Source organism: Salmo trutta, chromosome 24 (genome assembly GCF_901001165.1).
Source record: "Salmo trutta chromosome 24, fSalTru1.1, whole genome shotgun sequence".
In the NCBI taxonomy this organism is placed as follows: domain Eukaryota; kingdom Metazoa; phylum Chordata; class Actinopteri; order Salmoniformes; family Salmonidae; genus Salmo; species Salmo trutta.
The window spans coordinates 47,870,807-47,897,244 of record NC_042980.1 but is presented as its reverse complement, the minus strand read 5'-3'; the positions used below and the strand labels follow the sequence as shown (position 1 = coordinate 47,897,244).

General features: G+C 46.4%; 1 protein-coding gene across 4 annotated transcripts in view; it reads left to right on the top strand.

Annotated features, from left to right (window-relative positions):
* The window catches only part of LOC115161410 (myc box-dependent-interacting protein 1-like), a 40,555-nt gene extending 20,076 nt beyond the window's left edge, over positions 1–20,479 (top strand). For 2 of the 4 annotated variants that reach the window (XM_029712376.1, XM_029712375.1), the window contains 8 exons: positions 4,997–5,119; positions 5,962–6,057; positions 6,402–6,425; positions 9,498–9,752; positions 10,163–10,222; positions 15,471–15,545; positions 15,664–15,765; positions 20,301–20,479. In XM_029712376.1, coding sequence (XP_029568236.1) covers positions 4,997–5,119; positions 5,962–6,057; positions 6,402–6,425; positions 9,498–9,752; positions 10,163–10,222; positions 15,471–15,545; positions 15,664–15,765; positions 20,301–20,402 — 837 coding nt within the window. In that variant the 3' untranslated portion in view covers positions 20,403–20,479. The remainder of the gene's footprint in view (positions 1–4,996; positions 5,120–5,961; positions 6,058–6,401; positions 6,426–9,497; positions 9,753–10,162; positions 10,223–15,470; positions 15,546–15,663; positions 15,766–20,300) is intronic. The other 2 variants (XM_029712377.1, XM_029712378.1) reach the window with 2 other exon arrangements.
* Positions 20,480–26,438: the final 5,959 nt, after the last annotated feature.

Sequence of the window (26,438 nt, the reverse complement as noted above, 5' to 3'; positions counted from 1 at the left end):
CTGTACTTCTATTAAAGTAAGCGAAATAAACACATACAGTGACTTTTTCCACATTTTGTTACGTTACATCCTTATTCTAAAATTGATTAAATTGTTTTTTTCCCCCTCATGAATCTACATACAGTACATACACCCATAATGACAAGGCAAAAACTGGTTTTAGGATTTTTTTTGCAATTGTATAAAAATAAAAAAACTGAAATATCATAAGATAATATCATAAGTATTTACTCAGTACTTTGTTGAAGTGCCTTTGGCAGCGACTATAGCCTTGTGTCTTCTTGGGTATTTATTTATATTTTTAATTTCACCTTTATTTAACCAGGTAGGTCAGTTGAGAACAAGTTCTCATTTACAACTGTGACCTGGCCAAGATAAAGCAAAGCAGTTCGATACATACAACAACACAGAGTTACACATGGAGTAAAACAAACATACAGTCAATAATACAGTAGAAAAATAAGTTTATATACAATGTGAGCAAATGAGGTGAGATAAGGGAGGTAAAGGCAAAAAAGGCCATGGTGGCAAAGTAAATACAATATAGCAAGTAAAACAATGGAATGGTAGATTTGTAGTTTGAAGAAAGTTAAAAGTAGAAATAGAAAAAAATGGGGTGCAAAGGAGCAAAATAAATAAATACAGTAGGGGAAGAGGTAGTTGTTTGGGCTAAATTATAGATGGGCTATGTACAGGTGCAGTGATCTGTGAGCTGCTCTGACAGCTGGTGCTTAAAGCTAGTGAGGGAAATAAGTGTTTCCAGTTTCAGAGATTTTTGTAGTTCGTTCTAGTCATTGGCAGCAGAGAACTGGAAGGAGAGACGGCCAAAGGAGGAATTGGCTTTGGGGGTGACCAGAGAGATATACCTGCTGGAACGCGTGCTACAGGTGGGTGCTGCTATGGTGACCAGCGAGCTGAGATAAGGGGGGACTTTACCTAGCAGGGTCTTGTAGATGACCTGGAGCCAGAGGGTTTGGCGATGAGTATGAAGCGAGGGCCAGCCAACGAGAGTGTACAGGTTGCAGTGGTGGGTAGTATGTGGGGCTTTGGTGATAAAACGGATGGCACTGTGATAGACTGCGTCCAGTTTGCTGAGTAGAGTAGAGTGTTGGAGGCTATTTTGTAGATGACATCACCGAAGTCAGGGATCGGTATGATAGTCAGTTTTATGAGGGTATGTTTGGCAGCATGAGTGAAGGATGCTTTGTTACAAAATAGGAAGCCTATTCTAGATATAATTTTGGATTAGAGATGCTTAATGTGAGTCTGGAAGGAGAGTTTACAGTCTAACCAGACACCTAGGTATTTGTAGTTGTCCACATATTCTAAGTCAGAACCATCCAGAGTAGTGATGCTAGTCGGGCGAGCAGGTACGGGCAGCGATTGGTTGAAAAGCATGCATTTAGTTTTACCAGAATTTAAGAGAGGTTGGAGGCCACGGAAAAGTGTGTTGTATGGCATTGAAGCTCGTCTGGATGTTAGTTAACACAGTGTCCAAAGAAGGGACAGAAGTATACAGAATGGTGTCATCTGCGTACAGGCGGATCAGAGAATCACCAGCAGCAAGAGCGACATCATTCATGTATACAGAGAAAAGAGTCGGCCCGAGAATTAAACCCTGTGGCATCCCCATAGAGACTGCCAGAGGTCCGGACAACAGGCCATCCGATTTGAAACACTGAACTCTATCTAAGAAGTAGTTGGTGAACCAGGCGAGGCAGTCATTTGAGAAACCGAGGCTGTTGAGTCTGCCGATAAGAATGCGGTGATTGACAGAGTCGAAAGCCTTGGCCAGGTCGATAAAGACGGCTGCACAGTACTGTCTTTTTTCGATGGCGGTTATTATATCGTTTAGTACCTTGAGCGTGGCTGAGGTGCACCCATGACCAGCTCGGAAACCAGATTGCATAGCGGAAAAGTTACGGTGGGATTCGAAATGGTCGGGGATCTGTTTGTTAACTTGGCTTTCAAAGACTTTAGAAAGGCAGAGCAGGATGGATATAGGTCTGTAACAGTTTGGGTCTAGAGTGTCTCCCCCTTTGAAGAGGGGGATGACCGCAACAGCTTTCCAATCTTTAGGGATCTCAGACGATACGAAAGAGAGGTTGAGCAGGCTAGTAATAGGGTTTGCCACAATTGCGGCGGATCATTTTAGAAAGAGAGGGTCCAGATTGTCTAGCCCAGTTGATTTGTAGGGATCCAGATTTTGCAGCTCTTTCAGAACATCAGCTGTCTGGATTTTGGTGAAGGAGAAGCGGGGTGGGCTTGGGCAAGTTGCTGCGGGGAGTACAGAGCTGTTGACCGGGGTAGGGGTAACCAGGTAGAGAGCATGGCCAGCCATAGAAAAATGCTTATTGAAATTCTCGATTATCGTGGATTTATCGGTGGTGACAGTGTTTCCTAGCCTCAGTGCAGTGGGAAGCTGGAAGGAGGTGCTCTTATTCTCCATGGACTTTACAGTGTCCCATAACATTTTGAAGTTTCTGGTACAAGATGCAAATTTCTGTTTGAAAAAGCCTGCCTTTGCTTTCCTAACTGCCTGTGCATATTGGTTCCTAACTTCCCTGAAAAGTTGCATATCGCGGGGGCTATTCAATGCTAATGCAGTACGCCACAGGATGTTTTTGTGCTGGTCAAGGGCAGTTAAGTCTGGAGTGAACCAAGGGCTATATCTGTTCTTAGTTCAACATTTTTTTGAATGGGGCATGCTTATTTAAGATGGTGAGAAAAGCACTTTTAAAGAATAACCAGGCATCCTCTACTGACGGGGTGAGGTCAATATCCTTCCAGGATACCCGGGCCAGGTTGATTAGAAAGGCCTGCTTGCTGAAGTGTGTTAGGGAGCGTTTGACAGTGATGAGGGGTGGTCGTTTGACCGCGGACCCATTACGGATGCAGGCAATGAGGCAGTGATTGCTGAGATCCTGGTTGAAGACAGCAGAGGGGTATTTAGAGGGCAGGTTGGTTAGGATGATATCTATGAGGGTGCCCGTGTTTACGGATTTGGGGTTGTACCTGGTAGGTTCCTTGATCATTTGTGTGAGATTGAGGGCATCAAGCTTGGATTGTAGGACTGCTTGGGTGTTAAGCATATCCCAGTTTAGGTCACCTAACAGTATGAACTCTGAAGATAAATGGGGTCAATCAATTCGCATATGGAGTCCAGAGCACAACTGGGGGCGGAGAGGGGGTCTATATCAAGTGGCAACAGTGAGAGACTTATTTCTGGAAAGGTGGATTTTTAGAAGTAGAAGCTCGAACTGTTTGGGCACAGAACTGGATAGCAGGACAGAACTCTAAAGACTATCTCTGCAGTAGATTGCGACCCCGCCCCCTTTGGCCGTTCTATCTTGGCGGAAAATGTTGTTATTGGGGATGGAAATGTCATCATTTTTGGTGGCCTTCCTAAGCCAGGATTCAGACACGGCTAGGACATCAGGGTTGGCGGAGTGTGCTAAAGCAGTGAATAATTATTATTATTTCTTGTTTCTTTTCACAATAAAAAATATTTTGCATCTTCAAAGTGGTAGGCATGCTGTGTAAATCAGATTATACAAACACCTCCCCCCCCCCCAAAAAAATATATATTTTAATTCCAGGTTGTAAGGCAACACAATAGGAAAAATGCCATGGGGATGAATAATTTCGCAAGCCACTGTATGTTTTCACCCATTGTGACTTTATCAATTCTCTAGTAACCCATTGTACCTCCTTTACAATAGTGTTCTATTCATACAGGGGTTTAGATATTTACACTAGTGTTCTATTCATACAGGGGTTTAGATATTTACACTAGTGTTCCATTCATACAGGGGTTTAGATATTTACACTAGTGTTCTATTCATACAGGGGTTTAGATATTTACACTAGTGTTCTATTCATACAGGGGTTTAGATATTTACACTAGTGTTCCATTCATACAGGGGTTTAGATATTTACACTAGTGTTCCATTCATACAGGGGTTTAGATATTTACACTAGTGTTCCATTCATACAGGGGTTTAGATATTTACACTAGTGTTCCATTCATACAGGGGTTTAGATATTTACACTAGTGTTCCATTCATACAGGGGTTTAGATATTTACACTAGTGTTCCATTCATACAGGGGTTTAGATATTTACACTAGTGTTCTATTCATACAGGGGTTTAGATATTTACACTAGTGTTCTATTCATACAGGGGTTTAGATATTTACACTAGTGTTCTATTCATACAGGGGTTTAGATATTTACACTAGTGTTCCATTCATACAGGGGTTTAGATATTTACACTAGTGTTCTATTCATACAGGGGTTTAGATATTTACACTAGTGTTCCATTCATACAGGGGTTTAGATATTTACACTAGTGTTCTATTCATACAGGGGTTTAGATATTTACACTAGTGTTCCATTCATACAGGGGTTTAGATATTTACACTAGTGTTCCATTCATACAGGGGTTTAGATATTTACACTAGTGTTCTATTTAACAGCATATTATGGAACAGTACTCTCTCCTTTCATATCTTCACATACAGAATCCCTATGTAATGTTCTAAATCCCGAGAGGTACGCATATCATGTTCAAGGAAATCTCAGTGGTCCCAGACCACATGGACAATCCCCAGAAATGCCTATAGACAGCTGTCGGAAGTGCTTCTCTGAACATCCCTTACCCATCTCAGCTGTTAACCTCTCAAACTCTTCAATGGCCTCTCCTGTCAGTGCTCACTACATGTAGATCGACACACATGCTGGCTCTGTCTAGTCTGTTACCAACTGGCAGGAGAGACATAGACGTTTTGGTAAACCTTTATGAGCATTGATAAAACCATTTATAGATGGTGTAAATATTATTACCATTTAAGTAGTTATTTACAAATATCTATTGACATTTATGAGCGCTTATAAAGGTTTATAGCCTGGTCCGATGTCTGTTTGTGCTGTCTTGTCAACCCATGATGAAACCCATATTTTGACCTGTCTTTTCTCTCTGTCCTTACGTTGTGTAGCTGAGACCAGCGATGCCGCCGCGGCCTGAATCCAGCCCCTGTCGGGACATGAAACCAGAAAACATCATTAACCTGTTTGATGCTGCTGCTGCTCCTAACATCAGTGTAACGTCCCCAACACAGGTACGGCCTGTTACCTGTTACCTGTTACCTACCTCCTTGACCTAACCCTTACTCTACCCTAAACCTAGCCTAACCCTTTACTGCAGGGGTCGGCAACAGGCGGCCCGGAGCCAAAACCGTACCGCAAGTTTTTTTTGCCCCAACCCCCCCAAAAAAAGTTTTGAGATTGTCTTTTTTTGTTCTAAAAAAGACTGAAAAATCACCAGGTTTAATTTAGGAAATCTGTTCCCAAGTTTTGCCACGAAGAAACGAGACCTATGTGATGGTGTCTCAATGTAATCAAGGTAGAAAATTATTGTTATTTTCAAATACAATCTTTTTTTGGGCTTAGTTGGGGTCCATTTGCGGTGTACTAAATAAATGATAAATGATAAATAATAATAATAAGTAAATAAATAATAGATTAGTAAATGATTATAATTATGTTACGGTCCTCCGACCATCCACTCGGATAACAATCGGGCCCGCGGCTAAATCTAGTTGCCTACCCATGCCTTACTGTAAGTGTTTATATTTTGTTGATAGTGTTTTTTATTAGGACTATCCACCAGGATTGGGGTCAATAATGAATTGAAGTCAATCAATTCAGGAAGTTATCTGAATTCTAAATAAAAAAATATATTTTTTGAGGGGGACTTAAATAAATAGCTTCTCTTTTTCAGATTACTGCCAAGTTATTGAAAATAACAATTATTGAATTAATTAGAATTTCAATTTTTCTTCCTGAATTGACTCCATTCAATTGGACCCCGACTCCACATAATGTGTGACCCTTTGCTAATCCTACCATCCTACTCCTGTTAACTGTCTGTTTTGTGTCGTCTCCTTCCTTCCCCTGTCAGTTTGACAGCCCTGCAGGGGCCAACCTGTTGGACATGAACCTGACCACCCTGGCTGCACCAAGTCATGGTGGCACAGCCGTGTCCTCAGCCTCTCAGGTTGGTTGGCCCGGTCTGTCAGATTACCGGGTCTGTCAGTTGGCCCGGTATGTCAGACGGCCAGGCAGTCAATATGTCAAGCGTGTGCTCTGTCATATTGGTATCAGCTCCTATAATATGTGTATGACACATGCTCAGAGCCCTGACTGAGCTCCGTCTACATGGAGAGATATTCATTGTCACGTCTAAAGTTGACTCGTTAGCATTTTCACCATTTCTGTTTGTTTTGTCATATGACATTGAAGTGCATGGGTTGATTAAACAGACACAATCTCAGTGTTGTGTGTTTATCCATGTTTGAGCTTCTCTCTCTCTCTCTCCCTTTCTCTTTGTGCCTCCTGAAGGCGATATCGTGGGACACATGGGAGGTAAGCACGGTGATCATACTCCATATTGGCCATAGATTCCCTCCAACAGGGACTGTCTAGCTGAAGTAACGGGCATGTGACTGTCTAGCTGATTTAACAGACATGGGACTGTCTAGCTGATTTAACAGGCATGGGGCTGTCTAGCTGATGTTACAGGCATGGGACTGTCTAGCTGATTTAACAGGCATGGGACTGTCTAGCTGATTTAACAGGCATGGGACTGTCTAGCTGATGTTACAGGCATGGGACTGTCTAGCTGATTTAACAGGCATGGGACTGTCTAGCTGATGTTACAGGCATGGGACTGTCTAGCTGATTTAACAGGCATGGGACTGTCTAGCTGATTTAACAGGCATGTGACTGTCTAGCTGATTTAACAGGCATGGGGCTGTCTAGCTGATTTAACAGGCATGGGGCTGTCTAGCTGATGTTACAGGCATGGGACTGTCTAGCTGATGTAACAGGCATGGGACTGTCTAGCTGATTTAACAGGCATGGGACTGTCTAGCTGATTTAACAGGCATGGGACTGTCTAGCTGATGTTGCAGGCATGGGACTGTCTAGCTGATTTAACAGGCATGGGACTGTCTAGCTGATGTTACAGGCATGGGACTGTCTAGCTGATGTTACAGGCATGGGACTGTCTAGCTGATTTAACAGGCATGGGACTGTCTAGCTGATTTAACAGGCATGGGACTGTCTAGCTGATGTAACGGGCATGGGACTGTCTAGCTGATGTTACAGGCATGGGACTGTCTAGCTGATGTTACAGGCATGGGACTGTCTAGCTGATTTAACAGGCATGGGACTGTCTAGCTGATTTAACGGGCATGGGACTGTCTAGCTGATGTTACAGGCATGGGACTGTCTAGCTGATGTTACAGGCATGGGACTGTCTAGCTGATGTTACAGGCATGGGACTGTCTAGCTGATTTAACAGGCATGGGACTGTCTAGCTGATGTTACAGGCATGGGACTGTCTAGCTGATTTAACAGGCATGGGACTGTCTAGCTGATTTAACAGGCATGGGACTGTCTAGCTGATTTAACAGGCATGGGACTGTCTAGCTGATTTAACGGGCATGGGACTGTCTAGCTGATTTAACGGGCATGGGACTGTCTAGCTGATGTTACAGGCATGGGACTGTCTAGCTGATTTAACAGGCATGGGACTGTCTAGCTGATGTTACAGGCATGGGACTGTCTAGCTGATTTAACAGGCATGGGACTGTCTAGCTGATTTAACAGGCATGGGACTGTCTAGCTGATTTAACAGACATGGGACTGTCTAGCTGATGTTACAGGCATGGGACTGTCTAGCTGATGTTACAGGCATGGGACTGTCTAGCTGATTTAACAGGCATGGAACTGTCTAGCTGATGTTACAGGCATGGGACTGTCTAGCTGATGTAACGGGCATGGGACTGTCTAGCTGATGTTACAGGCATGGGACTGTCTAGCTGATTTAACAGGCATGGGACTGTCTAGCTGATTTAACAGGCATGGGACTGTCTAGCTGATTTAACAGGCATGGGACTGTCTAGCTGATGTAACAGGCATGGGACTGTCTAGCTGATGTTACAGGCATGGGACTGTCTAGCTGATGTAACGGGCATGGGACTGTCTAGCATGATACTCTCAGAATAATAAAATAGTGCTTTCGAGAGTTTTCAGGTTTGCTTTCATGCCGTGACTAAAATCTCATCTCCTCAGCTGTAAAACATAATAGAACCTACAACAAGAGGAGGGATATAGAGCAAGATGTTACCTGGTAGCCTGAATGCTAGTCTGTTTGTGCCATCATCATGCCAACTCTATAACAACCTAATGATCTAAAACCTATTGATCTGGAGGGGAAGGAAAATTGGGGGATACCTAGTCAGTTGTACAAAGCCTAATGATCTTTTTTAATTGGTGTTTTCACTTTTTCGCCACATCCCCCACTTCTCAATCTTTTTATTTTTTTCAATTAATTAATGCAATTAATTGTTATTCATTACTTGCATTTATATTATCCCTGATAATTGGCTCATTGACTTGAAAACCCTGGCCTGACCCGTTGCTTGGTCACTATTGCTTCCTATGGTATCCTATGGCCCCATTGTACCCCATTTATCTGCCCCTATTCCCTCGCTCCTACCCCCTATACCCTCACTCCTACCCCTCGCCGCTACCCCCTATACCCTCACTCCTACCCCCTATACCCTCACTCCTACCCCTCGCTCCTACCCCCTATACCCTCACTCCTACCCCTCGCTCCTACCCCCTATACCCTCACTCCTACCCCTCGCCCCTACCCCCTATACCCTCACTCCTACCCCCTATACCCTCACTCCTACCCCTCGCCCCTACCCCCTATACCCTCACTCCTACCCCCTATACCCTCACTCCTACCCCCTATACCCTCACTCCTACCCCTCGCCCCTACCCCCTATACCCTCACTCCTACCCCCTATACCCTCACTCCTACCCCTCGCTCCTACCCCCTATACCCTCACTCCTACCCCTCGCCCCTACCCCCTATACCCTCACTCCTACCCCTCGCCCCTACCCCCTATACCCTCACTCCTACCCCCTATACCCTCACTCCTACCCCTCGCCCCTACCCCATATACCCTTGAACCCTACTCTCTCTCCCCTACCCCTCGCCCCTACCCCCTATACCCTCACTCCTACCCCTCGCCCCTACCCCATATACCCTTGCACCCTACTCTCTCTCCCCTACACCCCCATCGCCCCTACCCCCTATACCCTCACTCCTACCCCTCGCCTATACCCTCGCACCCTACTCTCTCTCCCCTACCACCTCGCCCATACCCCCTATACCCTCGCTCCTACCCCTACCCCCCATATACACTCTCACCCTACTCCCTACTCTCTCTCTTCCCTTACTCCCTCGCCCCTACCCCTCGCCCCTGCTCCTCGCCCCTGCCCATTGCCATGGAAAACCTGGCCCGAAATAAACTTCTGTATGGCTTCCAATGGGTTTCCTAATGCCAATGGCCATGCCCTATTCTGCCCATTTAAATCGCCCCCCCCCCCGCCTACATCCCGCCCCTCGCCCCCACCTAGCCTGAGGAAACTCCTGCTCCACCAGAGGAGCCCCAGGGCTGGGATGATGACGGTACCCTGCCGGTGCGTGCTGCCGGCTGTGGGGATGACGTTATAGCTGCCGCCACGGCAGGCTGGGATGACGATGGCTCTCTGCCTGTGAGGGTGGATGACTCCTGGGGGGACGAAGGTGTTGCCGATGCCACTGCTTCCGCTGCCGTGGCCGAGTATGAGGCTGCTGGCTGGGATGATGAGGAGGAGGAGGGGATGCCCCAGGTACGATGGAAAGAGTAGGATGCATCTGGAGCTGGGTGGATGCATCGGCTACAACACCGATCTGGTGGTCTAGCAGGACAGGATGGAGGATACTGTAGTTGTAGACACGTGATGGCGAAGCTCACTGGTTCTGTCTGGTTCTGTCTGGTTCTTCCCAGTAGTAGTAGACAGAGTGACAGGTATTCTTTCAGAAAACAAGGTCTTCTGACCTCAACGGGACTTCCTGGTTAGGGAAATAGATCGCTGTGGATCTTGTTTCTCCAGCTCCATTCTAAATAAAAAAATGGATCCCAGTCTTTCAGCACCACCTGTCTGTAACAGGGGGGGTTGATAGATAGACCGGGGTGTATTTTAGTGTCGGTCCTGATGTGCTGTTTGTGACTGTTCCTCCTCTCTCCCACTCCCAACAGGCTGACACGCCCACAGCAGCTGCTGAAGCACCTACACCTACAGCCACAGCAGCAGAGGAGGTAAGTTGCACCTTGATTGATATTGTTGGCTGGTAAGATTGGTTGTTAGGTTGATTGATAGATTGGCTGGTAGGTTGACTTCTAGGTTAATTGATTGATTGATTGGTGATTGAGTGATTAGTTGATTATATTTATGAATTGATGGATTGATTGTGCTCAGAGCCCCCCCCCCCCTCGGACATCCATTGAAAAGCACGAGCCCTCCCATGCCAGCAACATTCAGGCCTTACCCAGCCTAACCAGGCCCAATTGCTTCTGCCAAATTAAAGGCCCTGCCCGAAACCAGAGCTGCTCATTAGCTGCTCCTCTCTGTCTGTCGCTAGCTCACCCTGCGCTTCAGCTCGCTCTGCATGCACTCTGCTCATGGCGTCTCTGAGTCTGTGAGTAACCATAGCAACGGCTCCGCTTGGGCTGCTCTGCTCAATGAAGAGACGTGAGAGAGCAGTTAGCTGTTAACTGTTAGCTACTTTCCATCAGTCTAAACCAGGGGTGGGCAACTCCAGTCCTCCAAGGCCTGATTGGTGTTACACTTTTCCCTCCATCCCTAGCAAACACAGCTGATTTAATTAAACTAATTGCATTCTAAACTGAGATCATGATTAGGTGATTATTGGAGTCAGGTGTGTTAGCTGGGGCCTGGGGCGAAAGCGTGTCGCCAATCAGGCCCTCGAGGACTGGAATTGACCAACCCCTTGCTCTAAACTCTGAGAAAACTTAAGGAACAGAATTATTTTCTGTGAAGTTATCTGTCTCTATATTTGACGAGGTTGAAGCACTTCTGACACCATGTTATGATTTTAGTCAGATATGACTATACTGCAGCAGCAGAACACAAACAAATGGCTCAGCTTTAAAATGTTAGTGGTCAATTAAGTGATACCTGTATCCTAGTTATTGAAGAGACAACATGCCATACCTGTATCCTAGTTATTGATGAGACAGCAGGCCCTGTCCGTATCCTAGTTATTGATGAGACAAGAGGCCCTGCCTGTATCCTAGTTATTGATGAGACAGCAGGCCCTGCCTGTATCCTAGTTATTGTTGAGACAACAGGCCCTGTCCGTATCCTAGTTATTGATGAGACAGCAGGCCCTGCCTGTATCCTAGTTATTGATGAGACAACAGGCCCTGCCCGTATCCTAGTTATTGATGAGACAGCAGGCCCTGCCTGTATCCTAGTTATTGATGAGACAGCAGGCCCTGTCTGTATCCTAGTTATTGATGAGACAACAGGCCCTGTCCGTATCCTAGTTATTGATGAGACAACAGGCCCTGTCTGTATCCTAGTTATTGATGAGACAGCAGGCCCTACCTGTATCCTAGTTATTGATGAGACAGCAGGCCCTGCCTGTATCCTAGTTATTGATGAGACAGCAGGCCCTGCCCATCCCTAGTTATTGATGAGACAACAGGCCCTGTCCGTATCCTAGTTATTGATGAGACAACAGGCCCTGCCCATCCCTAGTTATTGATGAGACAGCAGGCCCTGCCTGTATCCTAGTTATTGATGAGACAGCAGGCCCAGCCTGTATCCTAGTTATTGATGAGACAGCAGGCCCTGCCCATCCCTAGTTATTGATGAGACAGCAGGCCCTGCCCGTATCCTAGTTATTGATGAGACAGCAGGCCCTGCCCGTATCCTAGTTATTGATGAGACAGCAGGCCCATCCCTAGTTATTGATGAGACAGCAGGCCCTGCCTGTATCCTAGTTATTGATGAGACAGCAGGCCCTGCCCATCCCTAGTTATTGATGAGACAGCAGGCCCTGCCTGTATCCTAGTTATTGATGAGACAGCAGGCCCTGCCCATCCCTAGTTATTGATGAGACAGCAGGCCCTGCCCGTATCCTAGTTATTGATGAGACAGCAGGCCCTACCTGTATCCTAGTTATTGATGAGACAGCAGGCCCTGCCCGTATCCTAGTTATTGATGAGACAGCAGGCCCTGCCCGTATCCTAGTTATTGATGAGACAGCAGGCCCTGCCTGTATCCTAGTTATTGATGAGACAACAGGCCCTGCCTGTATCCTAGTTATTGATGAGACAACAGGCCCTGTCCGTATCCTAGTTATTGATGAGACAGCAGGCCCTGCCTGTATCCTAGTTATTGATGAGACAACAGGCCCTGCCCATCCCTAGTTATTGATGAGACAACAGGCCCTGCCCATCCCTAGTTATTGATGAGACAACAGGCCCTGCCTGTATCCTAGTTATTGATGAGACAGCAGGCCCTGCCCGTATCCTAGTTATTGATGAGACAGCAGGCCCTACCTGTATCCTAGTTATTGATGAGACAGCAGGCCCTACCTGTATCCTAGTTATTGATGAGACAGCAGGCCCTGCCCATCCCTAGTTATTGATGAGACAGCAGGCCCTGCCCGTATCCTAGTTATTGATGAGACAACAGGCCCTGCCTGTATCCTAGTTATTGATGAGACTGCAGGCCCTGCCCATCCCTAGTTATTGATGAGACAACAGGCCCTGCCCGTATCCTAGTTATTGATGAGACAGCAGGCCCTGCCTGTATCCTAGTTATTGATGAGACAGCAGGCCCTGCCCATCCCTAGTTATTGATGAGACAGCAGGCCCTGCCCGTATCCTAGTTATTGATGAGACAACAGGCCCTGCCCATCCCTAGTTATTGATGAGACAGCAGGCCCTGCCCATCCCTAGTTATTGATGAGACAGCAGGCCCTGCCCGTATCCTAGTTATTGATGAGACAACAGGCCCTGCCCATCCCTAGTTATTGATGAGACAGCAGGCCCTACCTGTATCCTAGTTATTGATGAGACAGCAGGCCCTGCCTGTATCCTAGTTATTGATGAGACAACAGGCCCTGCCTGTATCCTAGTTATTGATGAGACAGCAGGCCCTGTCCGTATCCTAGTTATTGATGAGACAGCAGGCCCTGCCCATCCCTAGTTATTGATGAGACAGCAGGCCCTGCCTGTATCCTAGTTATTGATGAGACAGCAGGCCCTGCCTGTATCCTAGTTATTGATGAGACAGCAGGCCCTGCCTGTATCCTAGTTATTGATGAGACAGCAGGCCCTGCCTGTATCCTAGTTATTGATGAGACAGCAGGCCCTGCCTGTATCCTAGTTATTGATGAGACAGCAGGCCCTGCCTGTATCCTAGTTATTGATGAGACAGCAGGCCCTGCCTGTATCCTAGTTATTGATGAGACAGCAGGCCCTACCTGTATCCTAGTTATTGATGAGACAGCAGGCCCTACCTGTATCCTAGTTATTGATGAGACAACAGGCCCTGCCTGTATCCTAGTTATTGATGAGACAACAGGCCCTGTCTGTATCCTAGTTATTGATGAGACAACAGGCCCTGCCTGTATCCTAGTTATTGATGAGACAGCAGGCCCTGTCTGTATCCTAGTTATTGATGAGACAACAGGCCCTGTCTGTATCCTAGTTATTGATGAGACAACAGGCCCTACCCTTTGAGTTTATTTTTATTTTTACAGGGACAGTGCACATTAATCAACGTTTCAGTAAAAGTGCTGGTTTTAGCCAGCCGGCTAATTTTCAACCGCAGTCCCTGGGCAGGTTATTAAAAACAATTACAATACAGACAATCATTGAACAGTGAGCACACGCAGAGTAACATAGGACAAGCAAGACATAGCATACAGACAGAGCAACATAGAACAAAAAGCAACAAGACAAAATCCATAAAAACAACAAAGTGTTTCCACACCTCACAAGCTACAGACAACATGGAAAGCGGCAATACACAGCTAGGGATTATGTTCACAAATCTGATTGACCTTTAGCCATGTCTTCATGCATTTTGGAAAGTGTGATATGTGGTGCAGTTATGTGTGTCTGATGGCAGTGTATTCCAGACATGGGACGCTCTCACAGAGAAAGCAGATTTACTAAAGGTGCTTTTCCTTAAGGGAACTATACAGTCACCTCTCATGGCAGACCTTGTGGATCTGCTGCCATATGTTTGGGTTTTCTGTTTAACAAAAGTACTGAGTGGAGGGGGAGCCAGGCTATTTAGGATCTTGAATACAAGACATGCGTCGGTGTATTGCACAAGATTTTCCCAACTCAGGAGCTCATGCTTTCTGAGGATGTAACATTGATGATGGCTATTGGGCTTCCTATCAAGCACTTTGAGAGCCTGTTTGTAGACAGACTGAATAGGTTTTAGTGTTGTATAGCAAGCTTGGGCCCAACTAGTCAAGCAGTATGTTAAGTGGGGGAGTATCATCGATTTGAAGTACAGTCTTGCTACCTCTGTGGTCAAACAATTTCGTATAAATCGGAAATTAGCTAGGTTGAATTTGGTTATTTGAATTACCTTTTTCACATGCTTTTTAAAAGAGAGGTTGGAATCAAGTATGATGCCAAGGTACTTAAAATCAGATACCACCTGGAGCTTCTCCCCTGACATATAGACATCTGGCTCAGTAGCATCTGTTGCCCTCTTTGTGAAGAACATGCAAACAGTTTTTTTCACATTGAGACGCAAACACGAGTCACTGAGCCACTTTGTAACCTGGACCATTACAGTAGTGAGTTCTTGTGCAGCTTGTTGTTTGCTCTTTGCATGCACATATATCACTGTATCATCTGCATACATTTGAACTTCAGACCCAGTGCAGACAGAAGGCAGATCATTAATGTACAGGCTGAACAGGAGGGGCCCCAGTATTGACCCTTGGGGCACGCCCACATCATAGCTAAGAGTGGGCGACAGCTCATTGCTCACTCTGACACACTGAGTTCTGCCTTCAAGGTATGATTTCATCCATCTCAAGGCATCGGGGGAAAAGTTGAACTTGGACAATTTTGTGATGAGAATCTCATGGTATCCTAGTTATTGATGAGACAGCAGGCCCTGTCCGTATCCTAGTTATTGATGAGACAGCAGGCCCTGTCCGTATCCTAGTTATTGATGAGACAGCAGGCCCTACCTGTATCCTAGTTATTGATGAGACAGCAGGCCCTGCCTGTATCCTAGTTATTGATGAGACAGCAGGCCCTGCCTGTATCCTAGTTATTGATGAGACAACAGGCCCTGCCCGTATCCTAGTTATTGATGAGACAGCAGGCCCTGCCCATCCCTAGTTATTGATGAGACAGCAGGCCCTGCCTGGCTCTAACCCGATGAATAATGTCGGGCACGGGTTGGGTAGTAGCGCTCTCATGTCCTACATGCAGTAGCTACTGAGTCGATGTGTGGTACTGCATATTTACATGTTTGATATATTTCTTCTTCAAGATTCCTGCTATCGCAACAGTAGCGACCAATGGGACTTCAGAGGCGGTAGAGATGCCTTCGGGATTCCTCTTTAAAGTGAGTGGGGATGATGATGATGTGTGAATAAATTCTACGTAGTCTTTTATCTATCTATTATTTCCAAGTAGGGATATGATATGAAACTGAATAGTACTATTTTCTTCATCGTGTTCAGGTGACCACCATGCATGACTATGCAGCTAATGACTCAGATGAGTTGGAGATGAAGGCTGGAGACATAGTGCTGGTTGTGGCCTTCGACAACCCAGAAGAACAGGTCAGTACAAGCCCACGTCATCTCATCTTCACCCACTTCCTTGGTCATAAAAACCCAACAGATCTGTAAAGTGTTAACAATATGAGGAAAGCTCCACCAATGCCTATGCCGATCGAGACCCCTTCAGATCAGCCAGCATCGAGGTGTTAGAACCCCAGCGTCGAGGTGGTTAGAATCATTTTTACATTTTAGTCATTTTAGCAGACACTCTTACCCAGAGCAACTTACAGTAGTGAATGCATACATTTCATTTCATGCATTTTTAATTTTTTTTGGCCCCTGTGGGAATCGAACCCACAACCCTGGCGTTGCACACACCATGCTCTACCAACTGAGCCACAGGGAAGACTACAACATGTTGATGCTGGGGTTCTAACACCTCGATGCAGTGGTTCTAACACCTTGACGCTGGGAACCACAGCGTCGAGGTGTTAGAACCCCAGCGTCGAGGTGTTAGAACCCCAGCGTCGAGGTGTTAGAACCACAGCGTCGAGGTGTTAGAACCCCAGCGTCGAGGTGTTAGAACCCCAGCGTCGAGGTGTTAGAACCCCAGCGTTGAGGTGTTAGAACCCCAGCGTCGAGGCATTAGAACCCCAGCATCGAGGTGTTAGAACCACTGCATCGAGGCGTTAGAACCCCAGCGTCGAGGTGTTAGAACCCCAGCGTCGAGGTGTTAGAACCCCAGCGTTGAGGTGTTAGAACCCCAGCGTTGAGGTGTTAGAACCCCAGCGTTGAGGTGTTAGAACCCCAGCGTTGAGGTGTTAGAACCCCAGCATCGAGGCGTTAGAACCCCAGCATCGAGGTGTTAGAACCACTGCATCGAGGCGTTAGAACCCCAGCATCGAGGTGTTAGAACCACTTCATCGAGGCGTTAGAACCCCAGCGTCGAGGTGTTAGAACCCCAGCGTTGAGGTGTTAGAACCCCAGCGTCGAGGTGTTAGAACCCCAGCGTCGAGGTGTTAGACCCCCAGCGTCGAGGTGTTAGAACCCCAGCAATCAAGGTGTTAGAACCCCAGCAATCAAGGTGTTAGAACCCCAGCGTTGAGGTGTTAGAACCCCAGCGTCGAGGTGTTAGAACCCCAGCGTCGAGGTGTTAGAACCCCAGCGTCGAGGTGTTAGAACCCCAGCGTCGAGGCGTTAGAACCCCAGCGTCGAGGTGTTAGAACCCCAGCGTCGAGGCGTTAGAACCCCAGCGTCGAGGTGTTAGAACCCCAGCGTTGAGGTGTTAGAACCCCAGCGTTGAGGTGTTAGAACCCCAGCGTCGAGGCGTTAGAACCCCAGCGTCGAGGCGTTAGAACCCCAGCGTTGAGGTGTTAGAACCCCAGCGTTGAGGTGTTAGAACCCCAGCGTCGAGGTGTTAGAACCCCAGCGTCGAGGTGTTAGAACCCCAGCGTTGAGGTGTTAGAACCCCAGCGTTGAGGCGTTAGAACCCCAGCATCGAGGTGTTAGAACCACTGCATCGAGGCGTCAGAACCCCAGCATCGTGGTGTTAGAACCACTGCATCGAGGCGTTAGAACCATACATTTCTCGTTAATCCAACCACATTGTCCGATTTCAAAAAGGCTTTACGGCGAAAGCATAACATTAGATTATGTTAGGACATCACCTTGACAAGAAAAACCACACAGCCATTTTCCAAGCAAGGAGAGGCATCACAAAACCAGAAATACAGCTAAAATGAATCACTAACCTTTGACGATCTTCATCAGATGACACTCCCAGGACTCAATGTTACACAATACATGTATGTTTTGTTCGATAAAGTTCATATTTATATTCAAAAACCCCATTTTACATTGGTGCGTGATGTTCAGAAAATGTATTGCCTCCAAAACTGGCGGTGAATGAGCACATCAATTTACAAAAATACTCATCATAAACGTTGATAAAATTTACAACAGTTAGTGAAAGAATTATAGATACACTTCTCCTTAATGCAACCGCTGTGTCAGATTTCAAAATAACTTTACGGAGAAAGCACATTGTTCAATATTCTGAGTACAGAGCTCAGCCATCAAAGCAAGCTATACAGTTACCCGCCAAGTTCTGGAGTCAACAAAACTGAGAAATAGTATTATAAATCTTCACTTACCTTTGCTCATCTTCGTCGGAATGCACTCCCAGGACTCCCACTTCCACAAGAAATGTTCGTTTTGTTCGATAAACTTGTCCAAATTCCTCCTTTTGTTTGTGCGTTCAGGTCACTATCCAAAGTCAAAATGCGTGAGCGCAAAACCCGAGACGAAAAGTCAAAAGTTCCATTACCGTTCGTAGAAACATGTCAAACAATGTTTACAATCAATTCTTAGGGTCTTTTTATCATAAATATTCGATAATATTCCAACCGGACATTAGCATATGCATTACAGAGGAAAAATAAGGAACGGCGCGCCTGCGTGGGTGCGCATGCGTGACCGCGCAGTAAACAACTCAGTGGTCTCAGGCAGTCCACTTGTTGAGTCAGCTCTTATTCTCTCCCCAGTAAGAGTAGAAGCATGAAACAAGGTTCTAAAGACTGTTGACATCTAGTGGAAGCCTTAGGAAGTGCAAAATGACCCCACAGACACTGTAGTTTGGATAGGCAATCACTTGAAAAACTACAAACCTCAGATTTCCCACTTCCTGGTTGGATTTTTCTCAGGTTTTTGCCTGCCATATGAGTTCTGTTATACTCACAGACATCATTCAAACAGTTTTAGAAACTTCAGAGTGTTTTCTATCCAAATCTAATAATATGCAAATATTTGACTCTGGGCCCGAGTAGCAGGCAGTTTACTCTGGGCACGCTTTTCATCCGAACGTGAAAATACTGCCCCCTATCCCAAACAAGTTGTGCATAGATGACATTATTTTTTTTCCACTGCCCCTGTTTCGAGACAGGTGCATGATAATGGTCCATTTTAAATCAAAACAAATGTCACACATATATTATTTAGTATATGTTATTAAGACAAGATTAAATCAAGAATAGTGTGATGTGTGAAAATATTAGACTATCACTTGTGAATTATATATAATCACTTGTGAATGATGCCCAGCATTAGAAACAATGCCTTTTATTTTTTGCGACTTATTCGAATCATAGTCGCGCACCTCATTGAGCCTAGCCTATAGGCCTATATGTTTTGATAAGGTTTGTTATCACAACTAAAGTGGCCAAATCACTTCTTAAAATTAAGCACATTAATCCACTTTACAAGGGGTGTAGAGCCTAACTACATATATAAGCAGCGTGTGAGTTTCAAGTTCGGGGAAAATAATGTTCACCATAAAAATGCACCTTTATAATAAAATCATTAGATGCATAATTACATTTTCGGTCACTTTTGACTTTTGGGTGTTTTCCCGCTAATGGAACAGTTACGCTTATATCCTACCACCATGTGCGCATTGCTGCGCTTATAATGTGAAGAAATAGCCTAATAGTTTATCAACATTTTAAGCTAAATGTTCTGATCTGTTGCGTCAGCTACATTCTGTAGAATTTTTTTTATTTTTTATGCTAGTGGTTGTATTAATTTGGGATCTATCGCATCCTACAACTGTCCCAGACTGTGTTTGGAATATTTATTTCTCGCACAGAATAGAATTGGTTAACTTTTATACTACGGGGGATAGTAGGTTGACATAGGCTAGTGATTTTGCTGTTCGTTAGGACTACTCATCTTATTGGTTGACAAAAAGTAAATGTGGAAAGTTCTTCCAATATCTTCAATATGCAGCCTTGGAATTGGATAAGGACGCTCGCAGTTGCGTCCACCGATGTGTCTGTCTTCACTTGTAGCCTGTGAGAAAGACCCGATCACGTGAGAGTGAGAAACGCTTTGGATTGCTGCAGCACACTCGGGGAGAAGGGCACAACGCAGCACTCAGGGCCCGCAAAAGGCATGTATTTTTTAGGGGGAATTATGGCCACAAAGGGGATGCCACCGTGAAATTCGAGGCTTTTGTAGAACAACTACAGCCCTAGGTGCTACTCAATGTTAGGAAGGTGTTCCTAATGTTTTGTACACTCAGTGCATGTAAACATTATACCATGGTAGTCTCAGTCTCAGTCACCAGATCTCAACTCAATTGAACACTTATTGGAGATTGTAGAGCTGTGCCTGAGACAGCCTTTTTCCACCACCATCAACAAAACACCAAATTATGGAATTTCTCGTGGAAGAATGAAGTCACATCCCTCCAATAGAGTTCCAGACACTTAAAGAATCTATAATGGGGTGGCAGGTAGCCTAGTGGTTAGAGCGTTGGACTAGTAACTGAAAGGTTGCCAGATTGAATCCATGAGCTGACAAGGTAATAATCTGTTGTTCTGCCCCTGAACAAGGCAGTTAACCCACTGTTCCTAGGCTGTCATTGAAAATAATAATTTGTTCTTAACTGACTTGCCTAGTTTAATAAAGGTACAACATTGAAGCTGTTCTGATGGCTTGTGGTGGCCCAATGCCCTCATAAGATGCTTTATGTTGGTGTTTCCTTTACTTTAGCAGTTACCTGTATATCCACACTGTTGTGTGTGTGTGTGTTGCAGGATGAGGGCTGGCTGATGGGAATGAAGGAGGGAGACTGGATCCAGAATAAACAGAGTGCTCTCAAAGGGGTCTTCCCTGAGAACTTTACCTCCAGGCTGTGAGAGAGGAGACACTTCCTCTCTCACTTTGACCACTCTCTCTTCCACAAGATCCTCTCTTCTCTGACCTCTCTCTCTTCCCTCTCTCTCTCTCTTCCCTCTCTCTCTCTTCCCTCTCTCTCTCTCTCTCTCTCTCTCTCTCTCTCTCTCTCTTCCCTCTCTCTCTCTTCCCTCTCTCTCTCTTCCCTCTCTCTCTTCCCTCTCTCTTCCCTCTCTCTCTCTCCTGTCTCTCTCTCTTCCCTCTCTCTCTCTCTTCCCTCTCTCTCTCTTCCTCTCCTCTCTCTCTTCCCTCTCTCTCTCTCCCTCTCTCTCTCTCTCTCTCTCTCTCTCTCTCTCTCTCTCTCTCTCTCCTCTCTCTCTTTCCCTCTCTCTCTCTTCCCTCTCTCTCTTCCCTCTCTCTCCCTCTCTCTCTCTTCCCTCTCTCACTTCCCTCTCTCTGCCCTCTCTCCCTTTCCCTCTCTCTTCCCTCTCCTTTCCCTGCCTTTTCCATCTCTCTCTCTTCCCTCTCTCTCTTCCCTCTGTCTCTCTGCCCTCTCTCTTTCTCTCTCTCTCTCTTCCCTCTCTCCCTTCCCTCTGTCTCTCTCTTCCCCCTCTCTTCCCTCTGTCTCTCTGCCCGTGCCATCCTCCCTCCTCCTTTCCTAACCTCTGGGATTGTACAGGAGTGATACTGTAGGCATTGGCATGAGAAACAGCACTGCATAATCAGCTGTCTGTTCTGTAACCGTTTCTAGCATGGATCACACTGTAGGGTCAGATTACATCATATCATACTATAGGGTCAGACTACTATTACTACATACGATAATTATTATAATATTATATTTGTCAAGTGCTTCTTAAAGAAACGGTGTAGACTAACAGTGAAATGTTTATTTACAGGCCCCTTGCAGAGAGAAGGAAAATAGAGAAATAGTAGAGAAATTATAACATGAGGAATAAATATATGCACAATGAGTTAAAATAAATTGGCTGTATATATACGGAGTTCCAGTACAGAGGAAATGTGCAGGGCTATGAGGTAATTGAGGTAGATATGTACATATAGGTAGGGATAAAGTAACTAGGCAACAGGATAAATAATAAACTGTAACAGTAGTCTGTATCTGATGAGTCAACAGAGTGCAGAAAGTGTCAATGCAGAAAGTCCAGGTAGCTATTTGGTTAACTATTGAACTAACTATTCAGCAGTCTTATGTCTTGGAGGCTAGAAGCTGTTCAGGGTCTTGTTGGTTCCAGACTTGGTGCATCGGTACCGCTTGCCGTACGGTAGCAGAAAGAACAGTCTATGACTTAGGGGGCTTGAGTCTTTGACAAGTTTTAGGGCCTTCCTCTTACACCGCCTGGTATAGAGGTCCTGGATGGCAGGAAACGTGGTCCCGGTGCTGTACTGGCCCGTACGTATTACCCTCTGAAGCATCTTGCGGTCTGATGCCAAACAACTTGCCTTCATTTCATATAAACCTTTAAACTGATCTACAAATGTATTTTCCTTAAATTCTATGTTTAAAGAGCTCCTAGACCATGCTACCATGTTACCAGCCCTAAGAGCCCTTAGACCATGTTACCATGCTACCATGATACCAGCCCTAAGGGCCCCTAGACCATGCTACCATGCTACCATGTTACCAGCCCTAAGAGCCCCTAGACCATGTTACCATGCTACCATGTTACCAGCCCTAAGAGCCCCTAGACCATGCTACCATGCTACCATGTTACCAGCCCTAAGAGCCCCTAGACCATGCTACCATGATACCAGCCCTAAGAGCCCCTAGACCATGCTACCATGTTACCATGATACCGGCCCTAAGAGCTCCTAGACCATGCTACCATGTTACCATGATACCAGCCCTAAGAGCCCCTAGACCATGTTACCATGATACCGGCCCTAAGAGCTCCTAGACCATGCTACCATGTTACCAGCCCTAAGAGCCCCTAGACCATGCTACCATGATACCAGCCCTAAGAGCCCCTAGACCATGCTACCATGATACCAGCCCTAAGAGCCCCTAGACCATGCTACCATGATACCAGCCCTAAGAGCCCCTAGACCATGCTACCATGTTACCAGCCCTAAGAGCCCCTAGACCATGCTACCATGATACCAGCCCTAAGAGCCCCTAGACCATGCTACCATGATACCATGATACCAGCCCTAAGAGCCCCCAGACCATGTTACCATGCTACCATGATACCAGCCCTAAGAGGCCCCAGACCATGTTACCATGCTACCATGATCCCAGCCCTAAGAGCCCCTAGACCATGTTACCATGATACCGGCCCTAAGAGCTCCTAGACCATGCTACCATGATACCAGCCCTAAGAGCCCCTAGACCATGCTACCATGCTACCATGCTACCATGATACCAGCCCTAAGAGCTCCTAGACCATGCTACCATGTTACCATGATACCAGCCCTAAGAGCCCCTAGACCATGCTACCATGATACCAGCCCTAAGAGCCCCTAGACCATGCTACCATGCTACTATGATACCAGCCCTAAGAGCTCCTAGACCATGCTACCATGTTACCATGATACCAGCCCTAAGAGCCCCTAGACCATGCTACCATGATACCAGCCCTAAGAGCCCCTAGACCATGCTACCATGATACCATGATACCAGCCCTAAGAGCCCCTAGACCATGCTACCATGTTACCAGCCCTAAGAGCCCCTAGACCATGCTACCATGTTACCAGCCCTAAGAGCCCCTAGACCATGATACCATGATACCAGCCCTAAGAGCCCCTAGACCATGCTACCATGTTACCAGCCCTAAGAGCTCCTAGACCATTCTACCATGTTACCAGCCCTAAGAGCCCCTAGACCATGCTACCATGTTACCAGCCCTAAGAGCTCCTATACCATGCTACCATGTTACCAGCCCTAAGAGCCCCTAGACCATGCTACCATGTTACCAGCCCTAAGAGCCCCTAGACCATGCTACCATGATACCAGCCCTAAGAGCCCCTAGACCATGCTACCATGATACCAGCCCTAAGAGCCCCTAGACCATGTTACCATACTACCATGATACCAGCCCTAAGAGCCCCTAGACCATGCTACCATGTTACCAGCCCTAAGAGCCCCTAGACCATGCTACCATGTTACCAGCCCTAAGAGCCCCTAGACAATGCTACCATGATACCAGCCCTAAGAGCCCCTAGACCATGCTACCATGCTACCATGTTACCAGCCCTAAGAGCTCCTAGACCATGCTACCATGTTACCATGATACCAGCCCTAAGAGCCCCTAGACCATGTTACCATGCTACCATGATACCAGCCCTAAGAGCCCCTAGACCATGCTACCATGTTACCATGATACCAGCCTTAAGAGCCCCTAGACCATGCTACCATGTTACCAGCCCTAAGAGCCCCTAGACCATGCTACCATGTTACCATGATACCAGCCCTAAGAGCCCCTAGACCATGCTACCATGATACCAGCCCTAAGAGCCCCTAGACCATGTTACCTTGCTACCATGATACCAGCCCTAAGAGCTCCAAGACCATGCTACCATGTTACCAGCCCTAAGAGCTCCTAGACCATGCTACCATGATACCATGCTACCAGCCCTAAGAGCCCCTAGACCATGCTACCATGATACCAGCCCTAAGAGCTCCTAGACCATGCTACCATGTTACCAGCCCTAAGAGCCCCTAGACCATGCTACCATGATACCAGCCCTAAGAGCTCCTAGTCCATGCTACCATGATACCAGCCCTAAGAGCCCCTAGACCATGCTACCATGATACCAGCCCTAAGAACCCCTAGATCATGCTACCATGCTACCAGCCCTAAGAGCTCCTAGACCATGCTACCATGATACCAGCCCTAAGAGCTCCTAGACCATGCTACCATGTTACCAGCCCTAAGAGCCCCTAGACCATGCTACCATGATACCAGTCCTAAGAGCCCCTAGACCATGCTACCATGATACCAGCCCTAAGAGCCCCTAGACCATGCTACCATGATACCAGCCCTAAGAGCCCCTAGACCATGCTACCATGTTACCAGCCCTAAGAGCCCCTAGACCATGCTACCATGATACCAGCCCTAAGAGCCCCTAGACCATGCTACCATGATACCATGATACCAGCCCTAAGAGCCCCCAGACCATGATACCATGATACCATGTTACCATGCTACCATGATCCCAGCCCTAAGAGCCCCTAGACCATGCTACCATGCTACCATGATACCAGCCCTAAGAGCCCCTAGACCATACTACCATGTTACCAGCCCTTAGAGCCCCTAGACCATGCTACCATGATACCATGATACCAGCCCTAAGAGCCCCTAGACCATGCTACCATGATACCAGCCCTAAGAGCCCCTAGACCATGCTACCATGCTACCATGATACCAGCCCTAAGAGCCCCTAGACCATGCTATCATGTTACCAGGCCTTAGAGCCCCTAGACCATGCTACCATGATACCAGCCCTAAGAGCCCCTAGACCATGCTACCATGTTACCAGCCCTAAGAGCCCCTAGACCATGCTATCATGTTACCAGGCCTTAGAGCCCCTAGACCATGCTACCATGATACCAGCCCTAAGAGCCCCTAGACCATGCTACCATGTTACCAGCCCTAAGAGCCCCTAGACCATGCTACCATGATACCAGCCCTTAGAGCCCCTAGACCATGCTACCATGATACCAGCCCTAAGAGCTCCTAGACCATGCTACCATGATACCAGCCCTAAGAGCCCCTAGACCATGCTACCATGATACCAGCCCTAAGAGCCCCTAGACCATGTTACCATGATACCAGCCCTAAGAGCCCCTAGACCATGCTACCATGCTACCATGATACCAGCCCTAAGAGCTCCTAGACCATGATACCAGCCCTAAGAGCTCCTAGACCATGTTACCATGATACCAGCCCTAAGAACCACTAGACCATGCTACCATGCTTCCAGCCCTAAGCGCTTCTAGACCTTTTTGATGTGACTCATTGGGTTTCTCCCAAACCCCCCTCACCCACTAAAGTGTGTTTGTGTCAAGGTTGCCAGGTTTCGTATGATGATTCCCGGGTTGCCAGGTGTTGTGATGATCCGGCTTGAATAGACTAACTAACCCTCATCCCTGTTCTATACTATATATGTAATAGTCCTCTTGAACCGAACGTTACTAACTTAACTCTACATTTCCTGCATCCTACCTTAAGATATTTAAGGAAGAGCAGACGATCTGTGTAAGGACACTAGATATGGTTCCTGAAGGCGTGATCATATAAATCCAAGCGTCTGTATACTGAGAGATATGCTGTTTATTTACAGGAAGTGTTTTGAAAGTGTGACTTTTGGCTTCTGGTTCAGAACACAACTTTATTCTTAATTTTGTATTTTTTGTATGGCGTTAAAGCAATGATCTTGGAAGATATTGAAATGGAAATATAGCTATTGTTGTATCCCCATGTCATGCCCCAGTGCAGTGAGACTTCTGACTTCTGGTTTTCCATTGACCTGATATACCAGAGAGATTTTCATCTGACCTGTTGAAATGATGCTGTAACTTTGTGTGTGTGTGTGTGTGTGAGTGTGTGTGTGTGTGTGTGTGTGTGTGTGTGTGTGTGTGTGTGTGTGTGTGTGTGTGTGTGTGTGTGTGTGTGTGTATGTGTGTGTGTGTGTGTGTGTGAGTGTGTGTGAGTGTGTGTATGAGTGTGTGTGAGAGTGTGTGTGTGAGTGTGTGTGAGTGTGTGTGTGTGTGAGAGTGTGTGTGTGTGTGTGTGAGTGTGTGTGTGTGAGTGTGTGTGAGTGTGTGTGTGTGAGTGTGTGTGAGTGTGTGTGTGAGTGAGTGAGTGAGTGTGTGTGTGTGTGAGTGCTTGCTTGCATCCACCAGTGTGTGTGTGTGTCCTCTTCATACAGAGTGTTTTTGTGTCCCTCTTCAGAAGTCCCTCCCACTTTATTAATGGCCTATTGTTATAGCTGTCACATTCTCCTGTGTGGTGATTGGATAAGACAGTTTTACAGGAGCCATTCTGATTGGTTAGGGACTCGGGAGAGACCTCTCCTAAGCAGTCATATTTATTATT